Source organism: Mytilus californianus, unplaced genomic scaffold (genome assembly GCF_021869535.1).
Source record: "Mytilus californianus isolate M0D057914Y unplaced genomic scaffold, xbMytCali1.0.p SCAF_3, whole genome shotgun sequence".
Classification (NCBI taxonomy): Eukaryota; Metazoa; Mollusca; class Bivalvia; order Mytilida; family Mytilidae; genus Mytilus; species Mytilus californianus.
Window position 1 is genome coordinate 35,649,970 of NW_026262679.1, and position 26,608 is coordinate 35,676,577.

Genomic DNA, 26,608 nt, shown 5'->3' on the forward strand with positions numbered 1-26,608 from the left:
CAATATTTGCATAAAATTTCTCTTCCCAGAGTTCCATGTAAAAATGTCAGCCTCCAGATGAAAACAACATTGAACTGCTAAAAAAGCATGATTCAAATTTACTGGGAACATGACCTCTAAAATTTTATTAAATATACCTAGATTATCTTTCAGAGGTATATATTGTTATTATCAATGCATGTATATAAATGTCAGCTTCCAGATGAAAACATTGAAGTGATGAAAGAAAGCATGAAAATAAAAATAAATGACAACAAATGACCTTAAAAATTTGCTCTAAAATAGATTGGAACTTCAAGAGTCACCTATTTTACATCTACAGAAAAGAGTATTGTTTTAAGCGGACACATCTAAGACTGAGTAATTGTGTGTTAGTTAGAATCACTTGGCTCATCGCAATATCGGGTCCGTTCGCTACCAAAACCCATAAATTTCACACCATACACGTTCGCCCCTGGGTCTGTTAGCACCCTATTTTCATTCAAATACCGGGTTGAATTATTAGATGTTTTTTAGATATGTTTGTATAATTCATATTTTCATGAATAAAAATTCGTGAATTTTTTTAAATGATTTTTTTTTTGTGATTAGATGATTAATTAATATGGGGCAGGTGTTACCTATGAAAGGTTACAAAGCCCTTATAAATTTTTTTTTGGATTGGAGCATATTTTAAATTCAGAATCTATTGAAAAAGAAATGGAAATATAGAAACGTTTCCAATGTTGGTCCTGTTGTTAGTGATTTTAGTTGTGACGTCATTTTTAATGTATACAAAGAAACGCTATCAACAGGTAACTTTTTTTTTCATATCAAAAATTATTAAAATAAAATTGTCATAATTTATATCTTTAAAACGATGAAAATACCAAGTCGGCTTGTCATTCTTATCAGATACTGAAATCTGACTGATTGATCAGATGAGTTTCTGAAGAGAACACATTTTGTTTGGTTTAAAATCGTATGTTGAAAAAGCTCCAGACTCATTTTAAAATGTAAGGAATTTATTTTTATTGTTTAACTGACAGTATTTTTTCGGTAATCAAAAACAACAAATTTGTGGGAAGCAATATGATGCTCCTTCCTATATTTAACTCAACTTCTCATGACAAACGAGACCAGAAGAAAGAAATAGATTTCTGCGCAAATGCAGGAAACTAAAAAAGTTAGGAAAAAAAAGTTAACGATTTTGAGTTCATTAGTATATATATATTTTTTTTTATTGATTTTTCTACTGTGATTGGTGACTTCGTCAAGGATCTCCATGAACTGTTTTTATGATGGCGCACCATAGTTAAAATATCTTCTGCCATCGTTAAATGATCCTCGCCCTTATTAAATTATCTTCCGCCATTGTCAAAATTTGTTTTCGTTTGCTAGCCGCCGCCATTTTTGTTAGCAATTATAATCAATTGCATGTAATTGCATACCCCTTAGGCTTATTGTATTATAGTCCAAAGGGTCCTCCTGATTACAGTTTTAAAGTCCTGAGGGATATCTGCCTAAAGATTGCTAATCACTTGTACAGGTAGATCGACACACCTGAAAGGAGATCACTTGATCAAGATAGACGATTCAGGAGTGAATATCAATAAATTTAGTGATCTTATGTATCTCTATGTCATACTGTACAACATATTTACCATGATTACAAGGATATTTGATTAAATATGCATAAGCTGGCAAATTCATTTTCACTTGTGTGACACAAACCCTCATAATTGATTCATTTATAACAAACTTAAACTCCTATGTTGTGCTGTTATACCACTGTCCCAGGTTAGGTGAGGGTTGAGCATTTACAAACATGTTTAACCCTTCCACATTTTTTTATGTGCCTGCCATAAGTCAGGAGCCTGTAGTTCAGTCAGTCAGTGGTAATATTTATACAAGTGTTTTTTATTTATTCGTACAGGTAAATTATTTTGGAGGTAGAGTTATATCCCTTAAACATTCAGGTTATTTTTACATAATTACATTACTTGTATGTTTCTTTAGAATCTGTAATTTTGATTGGCTGACATCAATCACAAGCTCTCCAATAATAATTTCTTACGTATGAAATACAACAGCTATGACTGTATGTGCTATCCGTGACAATGTTGAAACACAAAAATGTAATGCTTTGAGAAACAAATGAAATGTTGATACAACTTTTAATTTCATGGTTGTAGCATAAAAATATAATTATAAGAATTGACTGCTTCTTTTTATTATTTTATAGGGTTGTAAAAGTGTTGATGGTGTGCAAATTTTTGTTATGAAGCACATCCGTGCCTCTACAAAATGTGCATTGGTCAATGCTTTTACACCCTAATAAAATTATAAAAAGAAACATTCAATTCTTAATTATATAAGTAAAAAAGTATTATATCTTCCTTTTCTTGAATTTCTTTTTACTACATTGCTCTAATAGAGTGTTTAATTGTCTGCCATTAATAGTTGTTATCTTCAAAATACTGCTTATTTACAAGCCTCCAGAGAGCGATTTTTGAAGGCCTTGCACAGTTACTCAACATCTGTGCGTAATAAATTTTTTTGTTTAGTTTTGGAGATAAAAGATTGAATTAAAAAATAATTAGCAAACCAGAAAAATTTGTTTTGACCTCCCAAAACTTGAGAATTTAAGGGGTTGTAAAAAAAAAATACTTGCATAAGTAAATTTTTTGGAGAAGATTCAGGGGAAATGAACTAAACTTTGAAAATACTACATCTTAAAGTAAGTAAACATGACTTGTATAAGTATTACCCTAGGCTGACTGTTGGTTGTTGTTGTTGGTTCATGTCTATCATATTTGTTTTTCCTAAATTGTTTTGTAATAAATTAGGCAGTTAGTTTTCTCATTTGAATTGCTTCACATTTTTAATATTGGGGCCTTTTAAAGCCGACTATATGGTATGGGTTGTACTCATTGTTGAACGGTGTTAGGTTATTTGACAGATATAAACATAGATATAAATAGACAGAAAAGCATGTGCAATCATATGATGATGATTTTTTCTAGGTCTGTTTGATTTGATGTCATAGATTAAAAAAATATTTATATCATTGTTTTACTTGTATGAGAATGATTTTTTGTGGGCAGAATCAGTCAACGAAATGGTTCTCCATATGTTTAATATTGACATTAATTGTAATGTCCTAAGTCCAGTTCTCTAGTTGGGGTCGAAGGTGAAGTAATAACCAGGCTATTCCTGGAACATTGGTGATGGCTTTATTTATTGAACAGTCAGACTTGGCTGGGGTCAGGACACAGGAAATGCCAGAAGAATGTACAATTAAAAGAATAAGTGATCCGAACTGACTATTAAATGGAATAAGGAAAATACATAATGAAAACAATAGGGAACCCTACAGAGGAGTAACAATAGAAATGTCTACCACTACACATGCATTGATAAATTATTCATAGACATGAAATACCAATTTTCTAAGTTTTAAAATTTGTCACTAGGAGTAAATTTTGACAGTAGGATATATTGGCATTTTAGTTGATATGAATTTTTTTTTATCAAAGACCAGACAAACAAACATCTTTCAGTGATTACAGCACGAACTGTTTTTCGCTTTGAAAATTTGTAATGAAATTTCAATTTCGATCAATTTCGAAGTGCAATGTAAAACTTTTCAGACACAATTAAGAAATACTACTGGATATAGTTTTGCAATAATTCTTTTCTTTCACTATGAAAAAATAGCCTCAAAGTCATGGTAAAAAATTTTTGTACAGTAATATTGAACCATGTTTCTTTATAATGCATGTAAAGTTTTAGACAATAAATGAGAAACTGAAATTTCATGAAAAAAAGGAGATAATTTTTATAGCCTGATTGAGCTTAACTAGCCAAAACTGCAGATATACAAAACCTGACTAGTGGTCTGAACAAAAACACCTTTGAATATTTTCATTGTTTGGTTTAGAGATAAAAAAATCTGCACAAACCCCAATATTTATCACTATTATATGTACATTTATATACTTTAACTCATTATCTTTATTGGTTTGTTTACTTTGCTATGCATTAAAGTTTGTGGTTAAGTATCGCTATTACTTTTTTTCAGGTATTTTACTTCCAGTAATTAATACTGCTGGTCCTGTCTGCAGTTGTAGACATTTAATCTCTGATGTAACATCACAACAGAATGTTATACAAAATATTTTTCAAAAGAGAGAGAAAGAAGAACACCCTAAGATTATATTTAGAACAGACGTGACAAATCCGGTGAGTGAGTAATGATTTGATAAAGAATTTTTGCAGTATACTGTCAAAAGTCTTTTTTTCTGTCACTTTTAAGGAAATGAAAAATGTTAATTTGAAAAGGTATGGGGTAAACACATACATGTATGGGACAAATCCTACAAATGTCCCTTATTTCTACTTACCAATGTCAAAGAACATGCGAACTGTATATACAGTTATTAAATTGAACATAACATTGGGACTATTTCATGGGATGACCATCTAACTTTTTTATAAATTTATTTTCTAGGGTGACCATGAAATAAGACATGAAGGTCTATTGTACACAATAGATAAGGCAATTTTTAGGAGGATTTCATCTGATGATAGTTTCAACAAGTTCAAAGTTCAGGTATGTTTCCATTAATGTGCCAATTTACAGGTAAACACATGCGAATAATAAGTTGGAATTAATTTATCGATAAGATTTCAGCTTAATCCTTCCATCTGCCTTCTTCTCCCTGCTAACCATGGAGAGTTGGAATGTAGATTTCAAGCAGGGTAACAAGTTTCTTAAACTTTTAATATAAAAAATACCACTAAAACGTTTTGTTTACAATATTTATAAAAGCTAACACAGTGTCGTCACATACACATAAATATTTTTTGTAAGCAACACTTTTCTTTTATGTGTTCACAAACCTCGATGTCTGCCTATCTAGATCAAATGCAGGCCCAGCTACATGTATTAAACTACATTGTATAGTGTCTTTAAAATATATTCATGTCTTAAGAAGAGTTAGAAGACACTTTAGTTTCTTTGTTTTAATTTTTATCCATGAGTAACTATAACAGTAACATTATTATTCTGTCATGTTTTTCATAAATGCGTATGGATGGATTATGATATTGAAGATACTTTTGATACTTAATTTGGTTAATTTCACATTTTATTGTTCCCTTGTTTCTTGTTCTTCTGTTCTGGTTTCATGAGTTATCTCTGAATAATTACCTACATAGAATTTTCGTAAGATTCTGTAATTTTGATTGGCTGAGGCAATCAGAATTTAAATTTTATATCCATATAAAATGCAACATCTATAACTGCATGCACTATCCATGACAGCTTTAAACAATGCATAGAAAAAAAAACGAAAGGCTTGATTTAAACTGGTAATTTCATGGTTGTAGCATAAAAATGTAATTTTGTGTAATGAATGTGTCGTTTTGTAACTTTATATGGTTGTAAAAGCATTGAATGTGCACTCATATTTGTCTTGCCTGTGATGAAAGTCGCAGTATGCAAGACATAGGGATTACTATCTGGCGGAGGCGATGTAAACTATTTGTATCAAGCTTTATATTTCAGAAAGTAGAAGACCTGGATGCTTCATACATTGTATGCAGATACCTTATGTTACAAAGTTTCTGTCTGTCATATGTCTATTGTCCTTGACCTCATTTTCATGGTTCAACGACTGCTTGAAAATTTTTTAAAGTTTTTTATGCCCCCACCGTAGTGGAGGGGGCATTACGTTTTCCCTTGTCCGTCTGTACGTACGTAGGTCCGAAAGGTGGTTTCCGTTCTCTAACTTTAGTTTGCCTCAACCAAATGTTATGAAACTTATACACAATGTTATTGCCACATAACACAGATCAAGTTTGAATTTTGGTGGTGTCACTTTAACCGTTCTGGAGTTATGCCCCTTAACAAATGGAAAAATTGCTGAATTTTTCATTTCTGTTCTCTTACTTTAGTTTGCCTCAACCAAATGTTATGAATCTTATACACAATACTTATTACCACAAAACTCAGATCAAGTACAAATTTGGGTAGTGTCACTTTAACTGTTCTTCAGTTATGTCCCTTTATAACTTTATATGATATGCAAGCGGGGCATCATCTGTGTCCCATGGACACATTCCCCATTTATTTTGTCATGTGAATTTCTCACTTATTATGATTAATAGGATAACCATATTTTGTATATAGGTTCCTTGCAATAGGTCAGATATGTTTGGTATATGGAATAAATGTAAGGTTTCCATTGTCTGTCAGGTATCATCTGACCTTGACCCAATTTTCATGGTTCATAGGTCAGTGTTAACTTTTTCTATTTTGGTCTGTTTTTTAAGTACTTTACGCAATAGGCCAACTATATTTGGTGTCTGGAATGATTGTAAGGTGTACATGTCTGTCTGGCAGGTATCATCTGACCTTGGCCTTGTTTTTATGGTTCATTGGTCAATGGTAAGTTTTTCTGTTTGTTCTCTTTTTCAAAAACTAATAGCAATAGGTCAGATATGTTTGGTATATGGAATAATTGTAAGGTTTACTTATCTGTCTGGCAGGTATCATCTGACCTTGACCCTATTTTCATGGTTCAATGGTCAATGTTAAGTTTATGTTTTTTGGTCTGTTACCATACGTAATAGGTAAACTTATTCGTTGTATGGAATAATTGTAAGGTGTACATGTCTGTCTGACAGGATTTATCTGACCTTGACTTCATTGTCATGGATCTATAAAAAATGCCAAGTTTATGTGACACTTGTAGTAAAAACATTCAACATAAAATCAGTGGTTAGTAAAGCAGGCGAGACATTTCAGTGCGTGCACTCTTGATAGTATGAAGGGCTTCCAAGCTGCATACAAAATGTGCTTTACACCCAAGTAAAATTACATCAGAAGTATTCAGTTCTTAAATAAAGTATTCAAAGGTAAATACTTATGTTAAATTTCATATAATTGAAGTTATGTTTTTCATTTTTGGCATGTTTTGATGCCCCACCTACGATAGTAGAGGGGTATTATGTTTTTCGATCTGTGAGTCCATTCGTTTGTCCGTCCGTTCGTTTGTCTGTCTGTCCCCCTTCAGGTTAAAGTTTTTGGTCAAGGTAGTTTTTGATGAAGTTGAAGTCCAATCAACTAGAAACTTAGTACACATGTTCCCTATGATATGATCTTTCTAATTTTAATGCCAAATTAGAATTTTGACCCCAATTTCATGGTCCACCGTACATAGAAAATGAGAGTGCGAGTGGGGCATCCGTGTACTATGGACACATTCTTGTTTATCTTGAAAATGACATGCATAATTGAATATGGTATTTTTTGTTACTATATGTCCATCTTATTCAAGATTTAAAAACAAAACAGTAAAATGCCATTGAAAAAAAGTTTATGCATAAATTTATCTTCCTATTTTTCAGGTTAAGACTTTTCAGGAAGCATGCCTGATGATCAGGAAGCCAGCATTAGAAGTCATACATGCAATGAAGAATTTTAACCCAAATCTTCCCATGCCTAAATTCATTTTATGTATCCTTGTTATGATAATTATTCTGTAAAATATTTTTATTTATTATACAAAAAAATCAGCAAACTATAAATGTGTGGTTGCAGAAGCAGAATAAACTACTGTAAATACAGACATTTTTGTCATGTTTTTATACGACCGCAACAAATTTTTTGCGTCGTATAATGCTGTGGTGTCGTCGGCGTTATCCGAAGACACATTTAGTTTCCGGACAATAACTTTAGTTTAAGTGAATGGATTTCTAAGAAATTATACCAGAAGGTTCAATACCACAAAAGGAAGGTTTGGATTGATATTGGGGGTTATGGAACTAACAGTATAGGAATAAGGGGCCAAAAACAAGCATTTTTGTAGTTTCCGGACAATAACTTGTGTGTTAGTGTATAGATCTCTCAGAAATTGTACCACAAGGTTCCATATCACAAAGGGAAGGCTGGGATTGAGTTTGGGGGTAATTGCCCCAAAGGTTCAGGAATTAGGGGCAAAAACAAGCATTTTTCTAGTTTCCAGACAGTAACTCGTGTTTAAGTTTATGGATCTCTCTAAAATTGTACCACAAGGTTCCATATCACAAAGGGAAGGCTGGGATTGAGTTTGGGGGTAATTGCCCTAAAGGTTCAGGAATTAGGGGCAAAAACGGGCCAAAAACAAGCATTTTTCTAGTTTCCAGACAGTAACTCGTGTTTAAGTGTATGGATCTCTCTAAAATTGTACTACAAGGTTCCATACCACAAAGGGAAGGCTGGGATTAATTTGGGGGTAATTACTCCAAGGGGAAGGGGGTTCAAAAAGTTTGGGGGGGATTTTTTTTCCAATTATTTGGGGGTTCATATTTTTTTTCTTCAAAATTTTTGAAATTTCAAATGATTGCACAGTATTGTGCAATAGCAAGAAATCTTCAATTGCACAGTATTGCGCAATAGCACAGTATAGTTCAATACCACAGTATTGGGCAATAGCAAGAAATCTTCAATTCCACAGTATTGCGCAATAGCAAGAAATCTTCAATTGCACAGTATTGCGCAATAGCACAGTATTGCGCAATAGTAAGAAATCTTCAATGGCACAGTAATTACACAATAGCACAGTATTGCACAATAGCACAGTATTGAGCAATAGCACAGTATTTTTGGTGTTTTTTTATATGCTGAATCTAACCATGTTGTTAGATTTTGGATATCAGACCATTCTAGGTAAATTAAATGTCCCATTTCAAATTTTTAACATCTTTGACCACATTTTTTTTGTGTGTCAGAAACCTATATTATGTCAAAAATTTGATCACAACCAAAATTCAGACAGTATCAAGCTTGAATATTGTGTCCAAACTTGCCCCAACTGTTCAGGGTTAGACCTCTGCAGTCGTATCTGGCTGCGCTCAGCGAAGCATTTTTTTTTATTATAAAGATTGCGAAGGAATAGGTTTGGCAAAAATGGAAACTTGATTTTCAATTCTGATAGCATTATTTGTATGCCTGCAGTATTTACTGAAGTTGCACTAATTAATAATTTTTGTCCATCCTCACAACAGAAAATGCATATAAAAATATTTATGAATTAATAGTAATTAGAAGATCTACTTTTAGCGTCCCTGATATATATTGATATGTAATTTTTTACTGGTTTCAGAAGAATTCCTTTTTGTAACAGAAAATTCACAGCGTTAAATGTACAATTATTTAAACAAGTCTCAAAGTGAAAAGTTTAAAGTTTTTTAGCTCACCTGGCCCAAAGGGCCAAGTGAGCTTTTCTCATCACTTGGCGTCCGTCGTCCGTCGTCGTCGTCATCCGTCGTCGTTAACTTTTACAAAAATCTTCTCCTCTGAAATTACTTTCCCAAATTAAACTAAACTTGGCCACAATCATCATTGGGGTATCTAGTTTAAAAAATGTGTCCGGTGACCCGGCCAACCAACCAAGATAGCCGCCATGGCTAAAAATAGAACATAGGGGTAAAATGTATATTTTGGCTTATATCTCTGAAACCAAAGCATTTAGAGCAAATCTGACATGGGGTAAAATTGTTTATCAGGTCAAGATCTATCTCATTGATCTATCTCATCAATTGTTGGGTTGCTGCCCCTGAATTGGTAATTTTAAGAAAATTTTGCAGCTTTTGGTTATTATTTTGAATATTATTATAGATAGAGATAAACTGTAAACAGCAATAATGTACAGCAAAGTAAGATCTACAAATAAGTCAACATGACCAAAATTATCAATTGACCCCTTAAGGAGTTATTGCCCTTTATAGTCAATTTTTTACAATTTTCATAAATTTTGTAAATTTTTACAAAATATTTTCCACTGTAACTACTGGGCCAAGTTCATTATAGATAGAGATAATTGTAAGCAGCAAGAATGTTCAGTAAAGTAAGATCTACAAACACATCACCATCACCAAAACACAATTTTGTCATGAATCCATCTGTGTCCTTTGTTTAATATGCACATAGACCAAGGTGAGCGACACAGGCTCTTTAGAGCCTCTAGTTCTTATTCCTACCATAGCCATGGGGAACAATTTGCTATGGCATGGAAATTTTGTCATCAACCAAAAAATATGGGCTTGTGAATCTCCAATTTTCAGCTATTAATGAAAACACTATGCTTTCCTTAACTTTGACAGATGGACATTTAGGAGTAGGCAAAAACATGACTTTGTTGCAAACTATACATTATGCTTATATGAATAAATGGTGTATCATACAGACACCTTGGCGTAAGTATTTTTAATATAACTTAGTTTTATTTCTTTGAAATAAAGAAGTATAGCATTCCTAGATTTACTTCAAACAGTTGATCAGACATGACTTGAATATTTTTTCTCTAATTTGAGTACCATAAAACCATACTAAACAGATTATCCTAATTATTAAATTAAAAAAAAACATATAGATTTCTACTTTTCTGCAGCACAACAGTGGATTGAACGTTACACAGAAGTGAGCAAATCTACCCATAAACCAGGACGTATAGATTTACCTATGGAGGCTAGGGCATTTTTACGTCAGCTGCAGTCTCAAAACGGAATTGTCTTCAATCTTCACAGGGTAATTTTGATATCAGGCTCATTACAGAGTTGACAAGAATTGTTTTATATTATTTATATGAAAATGAGTTGTTGTGATTTGTTGCTTAGGACACTTGTTTTATGCTTCTTTTACTGTAAGTAACTGCTGTTAAAATACCTTCCATTTTGAACATAAATAAATCTTTTGCAACTGAATGCATCAGATGATTTTATGAATCCATTATCAGTATATAAGAAATAATCCAAATAAATCAACTTTGTTGAAAAACAGCATTATGTTTTATATGTACTAGTTGTCATCAAAAGTGAAGGTCTGAAAACTTACATCACAATGAAATACATGTCATGCAAGAATAAGAATATTTAAAAGTGTTGTATTTTTGTATCAGATTAAGAAAGTATAACTGGAACCACTGGAATCTACCGTATATCGGGGGGTTTTTTGCGTTGGCTTTTTTTCGCGAATTGATGAAAAAATGGGCAGGTTAACTTTTCACTGTGTATAATTTTCCCTAAATAGGAAAATACACGCGAAAAAATCACCGTATTCAATTGTTAAAGATGCAAACAACAGAAACTTGATTGACTGACAGAGAATCGCTAACAAAAATACACATTATGTTTGGGTTATGACAACACTCAATTGATCGTCGCTAATTACCGTAATGTTTTTGGACATGTCACTGATTGCTGTGTTGTGTTGTCACAATGGGATGACATGTATGATTAGTCAATTTAATTATTATGAAAACAGAGATCTTAATTTATGATGCACACTTTTGTGATCTGCCGAAACACAAAAGACTGATTTTAAAGATATTATAATTTCACTTTTAGGGTGAAATGAGTTTGCATATCAATTTCGTGTAAACTCGACAATTACCAGTAAAATATATGAAACGTTTAGACAGCTATAAATCAAGGAATATGCAGGGAAATTTATGTGTGGAAAAAATTTTCACGTTTATTTAGGTGCCCTGAACAAAGCGAAAATTAAACACACGAAAAAATCCGATATACGGTATTATGATATTGCTTAAACATCAGTGCATTTCATCTCCAGTGATTTTGTGTGGCTCCTCACTCTTTGTTAATTTCTTTGAATGGAGGAAATATAAATACTAATGTCTGACTGTCTAATGCTTTGTTGACTTCAAAACATTGATTTAAATAAAGTCATAATCAGCAAAGCTAGCAAGGGATTTCATTGTGTCCATTTTTGTCTCGCCTTGACAGAGTCTAAAAGAGAGACATAGGTATGCTGTTACTGGCGGTGGCGTCGTCAACAATGTATTAGTTTGTGATTAGGTCAGTTATGGGGAACCACTAGTGGTAATGCGGTTGTATTAGCATTAGCACATCTCATTTCCATGGAGATTAGTTGGCCACACCCCCTCAGTCATGATCTATTGACTTGAAACTTTTGCTTAATTTACATCTATTAGTTTGGAATTAGGTCAATTCATGGGGAACCACTAGTGCTGGTATGCAGTTGTATTAACATTGGCACATCTCATTTCCATGGAGATTATTTGGCCCTGTTCCTTCAGTTATGGTTCATTGACTTTGAATATTTGGCGTAACTATCATGTTAAAGTATTGTTATTTTAATTTCAGTTTTTATACGACCGCAAAAAATTTTGTGGTCGTATATTGGTATCACGTTGTCGTCGTCAGCGTTGTTTGAAGACATTTGGTTTCCGGACAATAACTTTAGTATAAGTGAATAGAAATCTATGAAATTTAAACACAAGGTTTATAACCACAAAAGGAAGGTTGGGATTGATTTTGGGGGTTTTGATCCTAACAGTTTAGGAATTAGGGGCCAGAAAGGGGCCCAAATAAGCATGTTTCTAGTTTCCAGACAATAACTTGTGGAACGGTGTATGGATCTCTCTGAAATTATACCACAAGTTTCCATACCACATAGGGATGGTTAGGATTGGCTTTAGGGGGTAATGGCTCAAACCGTTTAGGAATTAGGGGCAAAAAAGGGGAAAAACAAGGGTTTCCTTGTTTATGGACAATTACTTTTAAATGCAATGTTAAGTTTGGATTACCTCCCTTACACTGCTTTTAAATTATGTATAAAGAAATGTTGTATTGTCTTGAGGTGATTAGCTGTCAATTTATTTTTAGAAGTTACTATTAAAAATGCTGATTAAGGAATATTTTAATTTTAGACATGATTATGTATTTCATTTTCTATTTTAAGACTTTTATGATGTATTTAAATGGGTAATTATGGTTGCAAACTCCATTGGAAATTTGAATTGAGATAATGACCATATCTAAAGGGAAAGAATTTTTTTTTTTGGGAAAAAGGGGAGGGGGGAGGTGAACAATTTTTTTCTCATTTTAGATTTCAGAAATTAAAAAGAAAATTTCTTCAAATTTTTTTAATTTTTTTTTTTGGGGGAGGGGGTCAATTCGCAACAGCATAGTCATGATAGTGTATTGCACAAAAGCAAAAAATTGAATATAAATTATTTTTATAATACTCGTCCAAACAATTTTCATGACAATGATGGTATTGAAGGCAATTTTATAATTATTTGGACTACAAACGATAAGACATAACAAATCATGTAACCAATTCTAAGTTCTTTGTTTACAGTTATTCTGTGTCAGAAACCTATTATGTGTCAAATATTTAATTACAATCCAAATTCAGACCTGTATCAAGCGTGAATATTGTGTCCATTTTTGCCCCAACTGTTCAGGGTTGGACCTCTGCGGTCGTATCCAGCTGCGCTCAGCGAAGCAATATGCATTTTACTATCGAAATAACAAAAAGGCAAGACTTATCTCTATGTTACCAGTTTATTGTGTTAATTAATACTTCCAGACTCAATATAAATATGAATGGACTGAAAGAGAAGCCACAGATATAGGAACACCTCTTATACAACTCCTTAAATTTGTAAGTATAAAATAAAAGCCATAGATTTCGATTGCTCAGTCATAATTCAATTCTGTAATTAGAACACTTTGTCAGTGTTAACTTTTTTTTTATACTTTTCACCTGGATTGACAGAGATTGAGAGCAGGTTTCCATCAACATTATCCAAGATTCAAATATATTAGTAGTCTTTTGGACTTCCAATTTAATCACTTATATGCTCATGGCAGAGGTATAAGTCTATATTTTGCAGATCGATAAGATACCTTACATACAATACAATCTTGCTTTAATTAGTTATATCTGGCTTCTGTGCTTGAAAGATAAAACCATTGTTGAAGGGGCATTAGCTACGAGATAAAAAAATAATTGAAATATGATTTTTTTTGTTTAATCATTAATGAAAGTGAAATAGTGAAATAATAATTCGCTTTAAGCAGCCGTTTTTGTTCAATTTTGTCCAAAAAAGCTAAGAAACATCACTGATGAATTATTCACTTGCAAGTGAATAATTAGACCTAATTGAATCTGTATTATGTAACCTTCAATTTAACCCCTTAGCTAGAGGTGGGTTACGCATAGACTAGGAGTGTTCAGCTGTTAAAAGGAAAATGTTAACATTGAAAGTGAAACAAAAGTAAAACATTTGGTTGACGGATTCGATCTACAAAAACTCATTCTTATACTGGCAAAACCATTGATTAACATATATTTTTAACCTATAATATGAAATCAAACAGACCTAGAAAAATCCAATTGCACTTGTTCACTATCTACTTATATCTATATTTATGTTTATATCGGGATATATGGATTGTTGGCAGTATTGGGAGGGCAAATTGATTGTTAATTAGATGGCATCTAGACTAAAATACACACGAAATGCTGATACATATTATCGAGTCCATGCATCGCAAATTGTTTATTTTAGACTTTTGATAATTTGATATACGTTTTAGTATGTATAAATCAAATATGAGCATGTGAGTCAAATCGGTGAACATGAATTTGACAGCTAATGCCCCTTTATATATTTATGAATATTCCTCATTATCCTATGAACTACATGTACCACATTAATACATTTATGCCCCTTTATATATTTATGAAAATTCTTCATTATCATGGGAACTACATGTACGGTTCTACCACATTAATGCATTTTGTTTGGTTGCACCGATGACAATTGACGAAAATCTTACATTTGAGGATTTCCCAATCTTTCTTGCACTGAAGGCTGTTCTTCAAAACAGCAACATGCAACACTGGTTCAGACAGATTAGCCTTGTTGTCATAAATCTGCTAAAATTTACTAATTGGAGAAAAAAAAAAAGAAATTGAATACCTCTATACAAAAAAGGTTGTAACATTTAAAGACTCTTTAAAAAGTTGAAAATTGTAAAGAAAGTTTGATATATCAATATAATTATTCCCAGCTAAGCTTCAGTCAAACCTGTAGGCCACCATTGGGGGGAAAAAATGACCTTATTAGAGAGGTGACCTTTAAATTGTGGTTCAAAATGCATGGATATTTGTTCAGCGGGACAGGAGGAGGGTTACCAGACGACAGGTTTTTGCTAATAGAGGCAACCTTTAAAGCAGGTTTTACTTTACTTTGTAATACCGGTACTTAGACATCAACATGTTTTTTAAACAAGAAATTCAAAATCTTTATTTTCCAATTTTTAACAAGGTCTACATTATCATCTGTGGTAAACTAAATGGTTTCTTTTAAAGTAATTGTTTCATATTAGCTATATATTGTTTGTTAGAAGATAGAAAATAGATGAGGCAAAATAGCCTTAATAGGTCAATATCTGTGTTGTCTCAAACAGACTGGTGATAAATTCATTCTTTCTTTTTACAATTGTTGATCTTTAACTGGTCAGACTCAAGGAGTCCTGAAATAATGGTTATTGTTATATAAGGGAGACAACTTTAAGTTGTAGTCTTTTCTGTTACTTTTAGGGACTTCAAAGAGTTAAGTTTGCTGATGATGTTGTTGGAGCATTACTCAAAGAAATGAAATTACTTGCATCTCAGAGGAAGTATGTGTTTTAACGTATAGTCTAGTAACTTTTAATTCACCTGGATATGAAATTCTGGCAATACTCTCGATGTTCTATATCCTTGTCCTGTTCAGCTGCCGATCCAGAATTTTGAAAAAGTTATTAAAAGATATGCTTCCTATTTGAATTTTTTAATCTAGTGCCAATAATATGCCTTTTCTCAAACTGTTGTAGGTGTTATTGATTTCTCAGTTTCTTTACTATCATAAAACAGTGGATTTTACCATGATTATTTATTTGTACATTCCTGTAGTTTAAGCAATGATTTAAAAAATAAATTTAAAGAGATAAAATTTACAAATTCCAGTTATATAAAAATATATGAGAAATGAAATATTTGTATTATGCATCTTTCTCCTCTCCCCTTAAAAAACAAATTTTGATAAGTTTAAATAAAATGTTCACTCACAACTACCCTTCAAGAAGTCCCCCAACTCTTGTCTTTGGTGAAGTTTTGTGCAACCTGTTGATGACTCTTCATCTGGGCCTTGTAGGACACACAGATACTGGGTAACATCCCAGCAAATTAAAGATTGTAAGAGGCAAAGAAATCTAAAAGATACTGTCTTTTCATTACCGATATACAATTTCTTTCTTAGATGTAGTAAAATACAATTTAATTTTTAAATGCAAAAAGTTGTCTTCAGTATACTACAAACAATATAAAATAATAGCAAGAGATGTGAGGTATAAGGTAAAAAGACAGTATTTCCCAACAACACATTAAGATGAGAAAACTGTCTTTCTTTTAGGATTAAAGTTTTGGTTGTGGCCGATGGTATAAATGGATTTTTTGGACCAACAAGAATGAAAGTTACAGATAAAGCATTTAAAGATACAGAACAGGCCAAAGCAGGAACTGGATTTGTAAGTCAGTTTAATGGAATGTTAGGTTTTTGAAGTTATTTTAATCAATATTTAGACTTGCTCAATTGTTTGTAACATGAAATTTTTTTTATATTTTTTTGTCTTACTTAATGATTATTATGAATTTCATGGGTACTGTAAGTTTTCCTTTTTCTGCCGAATTACTAATGTGAAAATGTTAGCTATTTTCAATTATTCATAAACTTAGAAGATTTTTTTTTAATTCAATGCTTTGAGATTGGATCTAGAGGGCACTTGATCAGAGAAAATTTTTAAATTTGAATCTGGACACTTTCTATCTGTAACCAGTCAAGTTTTGATTTTAGAAAAAAAATTCTCTCTTTCGGAAATTATAATGCTTGATCAAACATCCTAAAAAACTTTGCAAGTCAATCCAACATTTGGTCAACATGGATTTATATAATAGCTCTAATGGGTTGCCATGTAGAGATTATTGTTGGATGCTTTTTTATTTCAGATTTCTACTTCAGACTTGAGTCTTATAGATAATTTTAAAAGGTTGTTAGAACCTGATATGGTGAGTATGAATAACTATTATTCTAAATATGCCTCATCAATTATTAATTGGCTGTTTACCCATAGCTTCATTTTGTCTTTCTAAAATTCAATAAGCAAAAATTGTCTGTACTTTTTCATCACTCATATATATTTTGATCTGATCTGTTTCTTTATTGTTGCATAATGGACAGATAATTGCCAATTTGTGTCTTTCCAGCCACTCTGGCTTCCTCCACTGATAAAAATGGCTGCCATGATATAGCCAATAGTGCTGAAAATGCTGAAAGTGGTGTTAACACACTAACAAGCAATCAATCAATCCAGTTGATCTGCTTTTGACAAATTACACAGTGATCTGGAAGGATTTTTTCTCTATGGGCCCAGGGCCCCCCAAAAATTAATTCAATGGGCCATTTTTAGAATTAATGGGCCATGTTGTCAAATGAGTGGGCCATTCGTTTACAATAAAAACAAAAATTAAAAAAGTGTATATTTCACTGTACTTACAAGTATGATTCTAACTAATATCATGGATTTGTTCCTGTGATTTTATAATTTCAATTTCAATGAATATACAATAACTTCTTCCAAACCGGGCAATATTTACGATAACCTTTATTTACAATGTTAAAACTGGTACTGTTCCCTTGTTCATGTTGTTCATGTTCATGTTTTTTTTTACATTAAATTTGGGTCTTCGTCGATACCATACTTATTTCCAGACGTTCCGTATTAGAGGAAGTTTCTGGCATTTCCTCTACACTGGTATTATTATTACTTCATCACGATGACAAGAACAACAGTAGAGAGCAACGTTAATTGATAAGACACAACAAAAATTCGCTGAAGGCATGTTTACAAAATGTCAAAACGAGCCAAAGACCAAAAAAAAATGACAAGGACAGTTAAGCCCCTTTTATGGAGACAAATACTATGCTATTCATAAAAAGGCTTTTGGATTTTCAATCGAAATATTAGCAAGCTTACATAAAAGATTATAATTAGAAAAGAATTCTCGCCTGTGCTAGCCAATTTTCACAAATTTTAAGTTGTTTATAAAAAATTATATCATGAATGATGGTTAATTACGTTTTTTGGGTAATCAGTCATACCGCATGTTGCTATTAGGTTACAAGAGCGCAATTATTTGTTTACATTTTACCGGCAAGTTTTTTACCCCAAGATGGTACTCAGAATAGAATCCTATACGGCTTCTGATTGGATGATACAGGATTGGAATTACATTTAATCGAAAGCTTATCCAATTAGGTTTAAAAATTGCAGAAAATCATATTCACAATTTATGAAGTATAGAAAATATCCTCCATTTCTGCACGTCGGAGCCATTAAAAATATGCCTTTTTCATTAAGCGAAAAAAATAGACGATCTTTTTCAACTGCATTTTAAGTCAATTTCTGCCGCATGACCCTATATATTTTTTTGGTTGTAATGCAACACTGGCATTTCTAGTAACAGGAACTGCAATCCGTTTTTCCCTAGTTTGTGTAGTCTTCGAGAAAAAAAATACGGAACACCAGTGGTACCCTATGGAAAATGCATTACGAATAATTGCGCTCTTGTAACCTATAGAAAAAAGACATTTTTTTTTAATAAGGCTTTGAAAAATGTTAAAAATAGTCATTTTGCTCGGAAAAAATGTGAAACAGCGAGAAATTGGGTCAAATGGACTTTTCATTAACGTGAATTCAAGCTATAGTCTGTTTCCTATTTGTGTTGATTTCCATATCTAAATCTAGGGTGGGCTCGATTGTCGACAAAGTATGAAGAGAATAGAACGGTTTTGTGATATGTACTGTTTTTATGGGGAAAAGCATGTGTATATCTTGAATTTGAAGATTCATTTTGGTTTTTAACAATAATGATCGTGACTCAGTTGCTATTCTAGCAAAAAGCTAATTTGGTGAAAATTGACCGAAAGGGTCCCTAAGCAAACACCAACGATTTAGTTAAATTGCAAAGTAGAAAAATTAATCTTGGCATTGAATATTGTAGTCCAAGAATAGTTTATCTTGCCAAAGTAGTAATATTATCATATTTTCAAAATTTAGAAAAACTATAGTCTGTTTCAAAAACGTGTTTTTTCAAGAAATGGTTTCATTTAAAGCCATTCTTCAAAATTCGATGTAGCTTTTCCATATCAGAACGGTTTTGTCGACAATATGATCAGTGCTGGGTGACCTTTGAAAAATAAGGCCAGTAAATAAACTTTATCTTCATGTCTTTTTGAACAGTACCGTATTTGGTGAAAAAATCAGTTCAAATTTTTGGCCCGATCGGCGGGCAAAAACTAATTCTCAAAATTAAGAGAGTGATCAGATAATGTTTTAAAGACGTGATTTTATCTAGATAGACGCTAGCGCTTCATTTAGCGCGGGCGCTTAATTTTCGGAATTTTTTTTCATTACCGTATAGGTTACAAGAGCGCAATTATTTGTTTACATTTTACCGGCAAGTTTTTTACCTCAAGATGGTACTCAGAATAGAATCCTATACGGCTTCTGATTGGATGATACAGGATTGGAATTACATTTAATCGAAAGCTTATCCAATTAGGTTTAAAAATTGCAGAAAATCATATTCACATTTTACGAAGTATAGAAAATATCCTCCATTTCTGCACGTCGGAGCCATTAAAAATATGCCTTTTTCATTAAGCGAAAAAAATAGACGATCTTTTTCAACTGCATTTTAAGTCAATTTCTGCCGCATGACCCTATATATTTTTTTGGTTGTAATGCAACACTGGCATTTCTAGTAACAGGAACTGCAATCCGTTTTTCCCTAGTTTGTGTAGTCTTCGAGAAAAAAAATACGGAACACCAGTGGTACCCTATGGAAAATGCATTACGAATAATTGCGCTCTTGTAACCATTATTACAATATTGAAAATACCCGAGACGTCCCAAAAATATATAGGTGCTCCTATCATACACCTTATCACTATTTGTCCGCCATTACTGGACATCACACAAGTTCCCGTAAAATTTTGACGTCATAATAGAAAATATCTGACGCCACAATGGAAAAGTGATTGTTGTATGACGTCAAAAGTTCGAGCGGGACTGATTCTCGGGTCAAGCGGGATTAGCGATAAGGTGTATTGGAGTAAACACTACAGTTGTGTACTCACAAATGGCGGCACGAAATACGATCAGAAATCCATTTGACGATATCTCAACGTTTCAAAACGAAGTGAAAAATATCATGCGCCACGCGGGCGCTTACATTTGTCACTCTATGCGCCATTTCTGGTCGATAAGCGCAATTGGCGCAAGGCGCACGTCCTTCCCGATCACTGATTACAGTGCATGTGCTTGTCTATATATTTTTGGTCTTAAGCCCACAGACATGTAGCAGATATTGATATTTGAGTGTACACTGTAGAAATTTATAAGGGACAAAACAAATATGCATTTCATAACAGTTGACCTATGTTTGGCAAATATTGGTATTTTGACTTACAAAAATATAACTGGAAGGCAAATTGTACTTACACATGTGCATCCAGTTACTTAACTTAATTTTCATAAATAGTTTCATAATGTGGAGTTAATAAATAAATTTTGAATGTTAAAGTTTACCCAGTTTTTGTCTCGCCTTGACGGAGTAAAAAAGCGAGACATAGGTATGCTGTTTCCGGCGTCGGCAATGGCGGCATCAACAATGTATTAGTTTGTGATTAGGTCTAGTTTATGGTGAACCACTAGTGGTAGGTCAATGATATTTGGTATGCAGTTGTATTAGCATTGGCACATCTCATTACCATGGAGATTATTTGGCCCCGCCCCCTCAGTTACCGGTATGCTCTATTGACTTTGATACATTGCTTAGTTTACATGTATTAGTTTGTGATTAGGTCAGTTTATGGGGAACCACTAGTGGTAGGTCAATGCTATTTGGTATGCAGTTGTATTAGCATTGGCACATCTCATTACCATGGAGATTATTTGGCCCCGCCCCCTCAGTTACCGGTATGCTCTATTGACTTTGATACATTGCTTAGTTTACATGTATTAGTTTGTGATTAGGTCAGTTTATGGGGAACCACTAGTGGTAGGTCAATGATATTTGGTATGCAGTTGTATTAGCATTGGCACATCTCATTACCATGGAGATTATTTGGCCCCGCCCCCTCAGTTATGCTCTATTGACTTTGATACTTTGCTTAGTTTACATGTATTAGTTTGTGATTAGGTCAGTTTATGGGGAACCACTAGTGGTAAGTTAATGATATTTGGTATGCAGTTGTATAAGCATTGGCATATCTCATTTCCATAGAGATTATTTGGCCCTGCCCCCTCAGTCATGGTCTATTGACTTTGAAACTTTTGCTTAGTTTACATGTATTAGTTTGTGATTAGGTCAGTTCAAGGGGAACCATTAGTGGTAGGCCAATGTTAATTGGTATGCAGTTGTATAAGCATTAGTACATTTCATTTCCATGGAGAATATTTGGTCCAGCCCCCTCAGTCATGGTCTATTGACTTTGAAACTTTTGCTTAGTTTACATATACTAGTTTGTGATTAGATCAGTTTAAGATGAACTGCTAATGTTAAGTCAATGATATTTGGTATGCAAATTTATTGGCTTTTGCAAGTCTCGTTTGAGATTATATAGCCCCACCCCTGATCATGGTTCATTGACTTTGAAACTTTTACATAGTTTACAAGTTAATGTTTATGTTTAGGTTTGTTTAAAGGGAACGACTTATGATAAGTCAATGGTATTTGGTATGCAGTTGTATTAGCATTGGCACATTTCATTTCCATGGAGATTGTTTAGCCATGTACTTTCAGTTATGGTTCATTGACTTTGAATATTTGCATAACTTACATGTTAAAGTATTGCTATTTTAATTTCAAGATTTGCATTATCAAAATTACAAAAAGGTGAGACATATCTCTGTGTTAACAGTTTATGACAAATATATAGCCCTGGTCACATCTGTTGTTGCTGCTAATTAAAAGGTCTTGTCATACAAACACATCATGACTTAAAACAAATAAATTTCAATTTTGAGAGTTTGAATGGTAATTTCATTCTTAACATTTTGTTAAAATCTAAAAAAAAATCAAACAAGGACTCATGTCCAAGTTAACCTCAGTTAGATCTTTTGAATAGAAGCTTTCACATAATTAATTTGACTATCTATCATAATTTTGATAGTCTTCATTTTTACAATAAATTATTTGTGTTCACTTTTCATAATTTGATTACTTTTAATATTGTTGTTGACCTTTCACCACAATTTCATTATTTATCTATTAAAGAAATGGAATCAAGTACAAATAGTTATCTTTGGTTAACAAATTAAGTTTACAATATTTGATAGAGAGAATGACAAAATATAAAGTGATTTGATAAATGTTTTATATTAATATGCATATACTTACAGGTTAATAGTATATGTGTTGCAACAGTTGATTCCAATTTAATACCTAAAGTAATCAGAACAGATACAATTACTCCACAATATCTGTTGGGCAGAGAGGTATTTATGGATATTTTTTTCTAAATAATGATACAAATAGAAAGATGATGAAGATGGATGGTTGCTTAACGTCCAGCGGCAAATTAATATGCATATTCAGGACAAGAACATGTTAATGTAATATGAATATTTATCCTGCTTTTTACTAGACCGACATGCTGAGTCGGATTTTTTACGTCCTAGTTCATAAGGCAACAGTCCGCAGGAAGACAAGTCACCTTACCTGGACACATTATTCTGACTCCGAGCCGACCAGTCGTTGCTCTTACTCCTTACTGCTGTGTGCTTAGCGGATAAGCAGCAAATACCAATTTTCAAAGTCTTTGGTTTGACCTGGCCGGTGTTCGAACCCACGATCTCCGGCACTCGTGGCAAATGCACTACCAAGAGACCACCCATGCGGTTCAAATAGAAAGAGATGTGGTATATACATCAATTAGACAGCAAACTCTAAACACAAAAGACAGCTAATGGTTAAAAAACTGTCTTCAAGAAAAGAGAAGTGTTAATGCAATATGTAAAGCTCTTAAGGGCATACGATAGTTACAGGGGAGGTAATGATGTGGCTAATGTAAAATGTTATTTTTCGCAACATCAAACTGTGACATATCGAGAAACGATGCATTTTTGACTGATTTTTATCATTCAGACTGATTTAACTTGAAAACGAGTTCATGGACTCGTCTTTTTAAAAATGACATTAGGCTTGATTATTTATGAAGATGATTTGTGCCAATTTTTACAAATCACCAATGAAATTTTTTTAAATTGGAGAAATATACAGCCAAAAATGCTGTTTTTTTTTACTAAAATCATGAAAATATGATAAAAATGAATTACTTCCAAAGAATTGTTACACAAACTCAAAATACAATTATGTAGAGGAGATATTCCAGATGTTTTTACAAAACTCGCCTTGGGTTTATCTTTTGAATCAAAAGTTAAGTATGTCTTTCCATTGGATAGAAATTTCCAAGAAACCGAAATGTCCAGTAAATGTCTAAAATTTCGACCCCATTTATCTCTAAAGTAGCACATGAAGGTATATATTTTATTACATATTTTAATTGACTAGGTGAAAAATAGCTTGTATGCAAACTTTCGTCAAAAATTCACCATGGGATCAAAACTATCGTATGCCCTTAACTGACCTAACGGTAATTCCGAAAAAATGGGAATAAATTCAACAGACAACTCGATTTGCTATCAATTCCAAATGATAAAAAAATATTAAGATATGACAAAAGAATACCACTGACTAGGTTCCTGAATCTGGACAGGCCATGAATATTTGGAGGGTTAAACTAGTTATTGGGATTTCAACCCTCCCACTTTTAATCTCTGTCTAACTAGACTAAAAAATGTAAATAAAAAAACATACAATTAAAATCTGCACAGAAAAATCACTTAACTCTATAAAAATAGTTTGATATATATATAACAAAAACACTAGTCAAGGAAAATAGTATTATTAAATAATACCATATCAAAGAATGCTCCCAGTCACAGAAAAGAAGCTTTAAGTACTAAGTTTGTTAATATAGAAATTTATACGGGTAAGCACTTCCAACACTATGCAAGACATTCATGTAGCCAATACAAATTTTTATACGCCCGTTTACGGGACGTATTATGGTATACCGTTGTCTGTCCATCATCAATATGTTGGACAATAACTCAAAAATGCTTTAACCAGTTTGCATGAAACTTTGGTGAAGTGTTTATATCTATTGATGTGAGCTCCCTTTTGTTTTTTATAAATTTTAGATTTTACATTTCCGAGTTATGGGGTTTTATTCATTAAAAAAGGTGGATTTTCCAGTTTTCCAACAATAACTCGAAAACACTTTCACCAATTTGCAAGAAACTTTGGTGAATTGTTTATATCTATTGACATGAGCTCCCTTTCGATTTTTATAAATTTTTGATTTTACATTTCCGAGTTGTGGGGTTTTATTCATAAAAAAAAGGGGGATTTTTCCAGTTTTCGGACAATAACTCAAAAATGCTTTCAGCAGTTTCATGAAATTTTGGTGAATTGTTTATATCTTTTGACGCAAGCTCCCTTTCAATTTTTATAAATTTTAGGTTCTACATTTCCGAGTTATGGGATTTTATTCATAAAAAATGGGTGATTTTCCAGTTTTCGGACAATATCTTCAAAGTGCTTTGAGCAGTTTTCATGAAACTTTGGTGACTGGTTTATATCTATTAAGATAACCTTCCTTTAGTTTTTCATGAATTTCTGATATAACATTGAGAAGTTATTGAACTTTATTCTTTGAAAAAGCGACGGGCGTATCATGCGCTCATGGCGCAGCTGTTTATTGAATCTTCTATACCAAATACCTATGTAAAGAATTTGTATTGTAGGGATTTGCTGCACTGGATCCTTTCATTCCAATTCATGTAAAAAAATATTCAGATAAGGAAGCCATAAGTATGATGGAATACTATACAGATAGACGCTGGATTTTAAAAGAAAGTGGTATGTCAATTTATTTTTGTGTGATTATTATGTTGAAAAAAGAATTTACAGATGCACTAAAGTTTTTTATGAAATCAAAACAAGTCGGGTAGTATTTGGTATTTATATCAGAAAAACTGTTATCATTGATCAGAGGAAACATTCTTTTGGTTTACTCTTGTTGGTTAATATCATATTACACCTTCCTGTACTTAAGCATTTGTGGTATGTTACATTGCATAGACTATGAAGATATTCTGTTTTCCTACCTTTATATGCCAATTTGTTCTAATAAGATAAAACTTTTTTATTCCACTTATTTGAGGAATCTTTTCTTCTTACGTTGTACAGCATTGTCCAGAAAGCTACTGGTTAATTTAGGTTTTAAAGTTAGATAAGATTATCTGCAAGATAATATCCGATGATCCTGTCGACCAGTGTGGCCATCATATGTATACATAGTAATTAAGGGTAAAACAGGCTTTCCTATGTTTTTGATCTGTTCTTGTCAAAAGTAGATACATTACCAACCACCAGCTAAAGTGTTAGATAACACAGCCTGTCCATTAAGATGTGACAACTGTTATACACAAAAATGGAAGATAAAATAATAATCCTAAAAAAAAAAGTTAGGAGAAATGATACTGATTAAAGGTAGTGACTGTTACTTGAAATAGTTAATAACACGCATTTTAATCCTTTCTTTTGTCAAACTTAGTTGAATTGTTTCTCAGATGGTCCTTTTTTAGATGATGACCCCCTTACCTACCCTAGTAAATTATATGGAGTCTCGGTTTTCTGTGATTGATTTTTCCATTCCTATTGTTGCTAAAATAGATGATTTAACTTATAAAAAATAAAATATTTGAAAGTCATATTTTCCACCAGTTACTACCAAACTTTTGCACATATATGATCTTAAAGATTCTGGTTGATGACCCTTAACCGCCATCAAATGTTGATTGCCACAAAACTAATAACAGAAAATTTTACAGAAATTCTGAAAAATATTAAGAACCAATTGCCACCAAATTTCATGTAAATGATGTATTGACAGTCCAGTTGAGTAATTAGAGTTGATGCCCCTTGAATTATCATCACCAAACACAGGTGTCCAGATATGAAAAATAGAAAATGATTCAAAAAGAAGAAATATACAAGTCTCCTTTAGAATGATAGTTAACATCACATACTGTTACTTATTGTGCTTCTCCAAAAGGCTTTGTCCTTTTAGAGTACCAATGAGTCAAAACACTTATGATTGCCAATGAGACGACAATCCACTGGAACCAAATGATGTAGATATAAGAATTTATAGGTCACCTTACAGCCTTCAACAATGAGCAAAAACAACACTGTATAGTAAGATAATAAAGGACCTTACATAACAAAATGGATCAATCTATTTTCTCTGAATTATATCCACATGACGTGTCTTTATTAAGTCAAGAGTTATGCATAAAAGCAAGGTGAGCAACTATTTTTAGAAGGCTCCTTTGTCTTGAGTTAATTCTTTACATCACTTATCTTTATTTGTAGGAAAAACTCAAGAAGGAAGAAAACAGCTGATTTTCTTATCAAATAATAATCCAAGAGAACTTTTTAAAGTTTGTAGCACAATGTAAATTAAACACATATATATGTACATAAAAATAAATTATCTGTGTTAAATTTAGTCTTTAGCAGCATTTATCAAGATTATATTTGTCAGATGAAAATATATAAGTTTCACAA

At 32.6% G+C, this 26,608-nt stretch overlaps 1 protein-coding gene across 1 annotated transcript; it reads left to right on the plus strand.

Moving 5' to 3' along the window:
• Nucleotides 1–17: 17 nt before the first annotated feature.
• Nucleotides 18–26,545, plus strand: LOC127734460 (28S ribosomal protein S29, mitochondrial-like). The gene is made up of 13 exons (XM_052244346.1): nucleotides 18–155; nucleotides 4,064–4,224; nucleotides 4,493–4,594; nucleotides 7,396–7,504; nucleotides 10,132–10,224; nucleotides 10,419–10,555; nucleotides 13,385–13,459; nucleotides 15,407–15,486; nucleotides 16,260–16,374; nucleotides 16,853–16,912; nucleotides 22,312–22,407; nucleotides 24,781–24,895; nucleotides 26,414–26,545. The coding sequence occupies exons 1-13, from the start codon at nucleotides 110–112 to the stop codon at nucleotides 26,497–26,499; spliced, it is 1,275 nt and encodes a 424-aa protein (XP_052100306.1). The 5' UTR covers nucleotides 18–109; the 3' UTR covers nucleotides 26,500–26,545.
• Nucleotides 26,546–26,608: the final 63 nt, after the last annotated feature.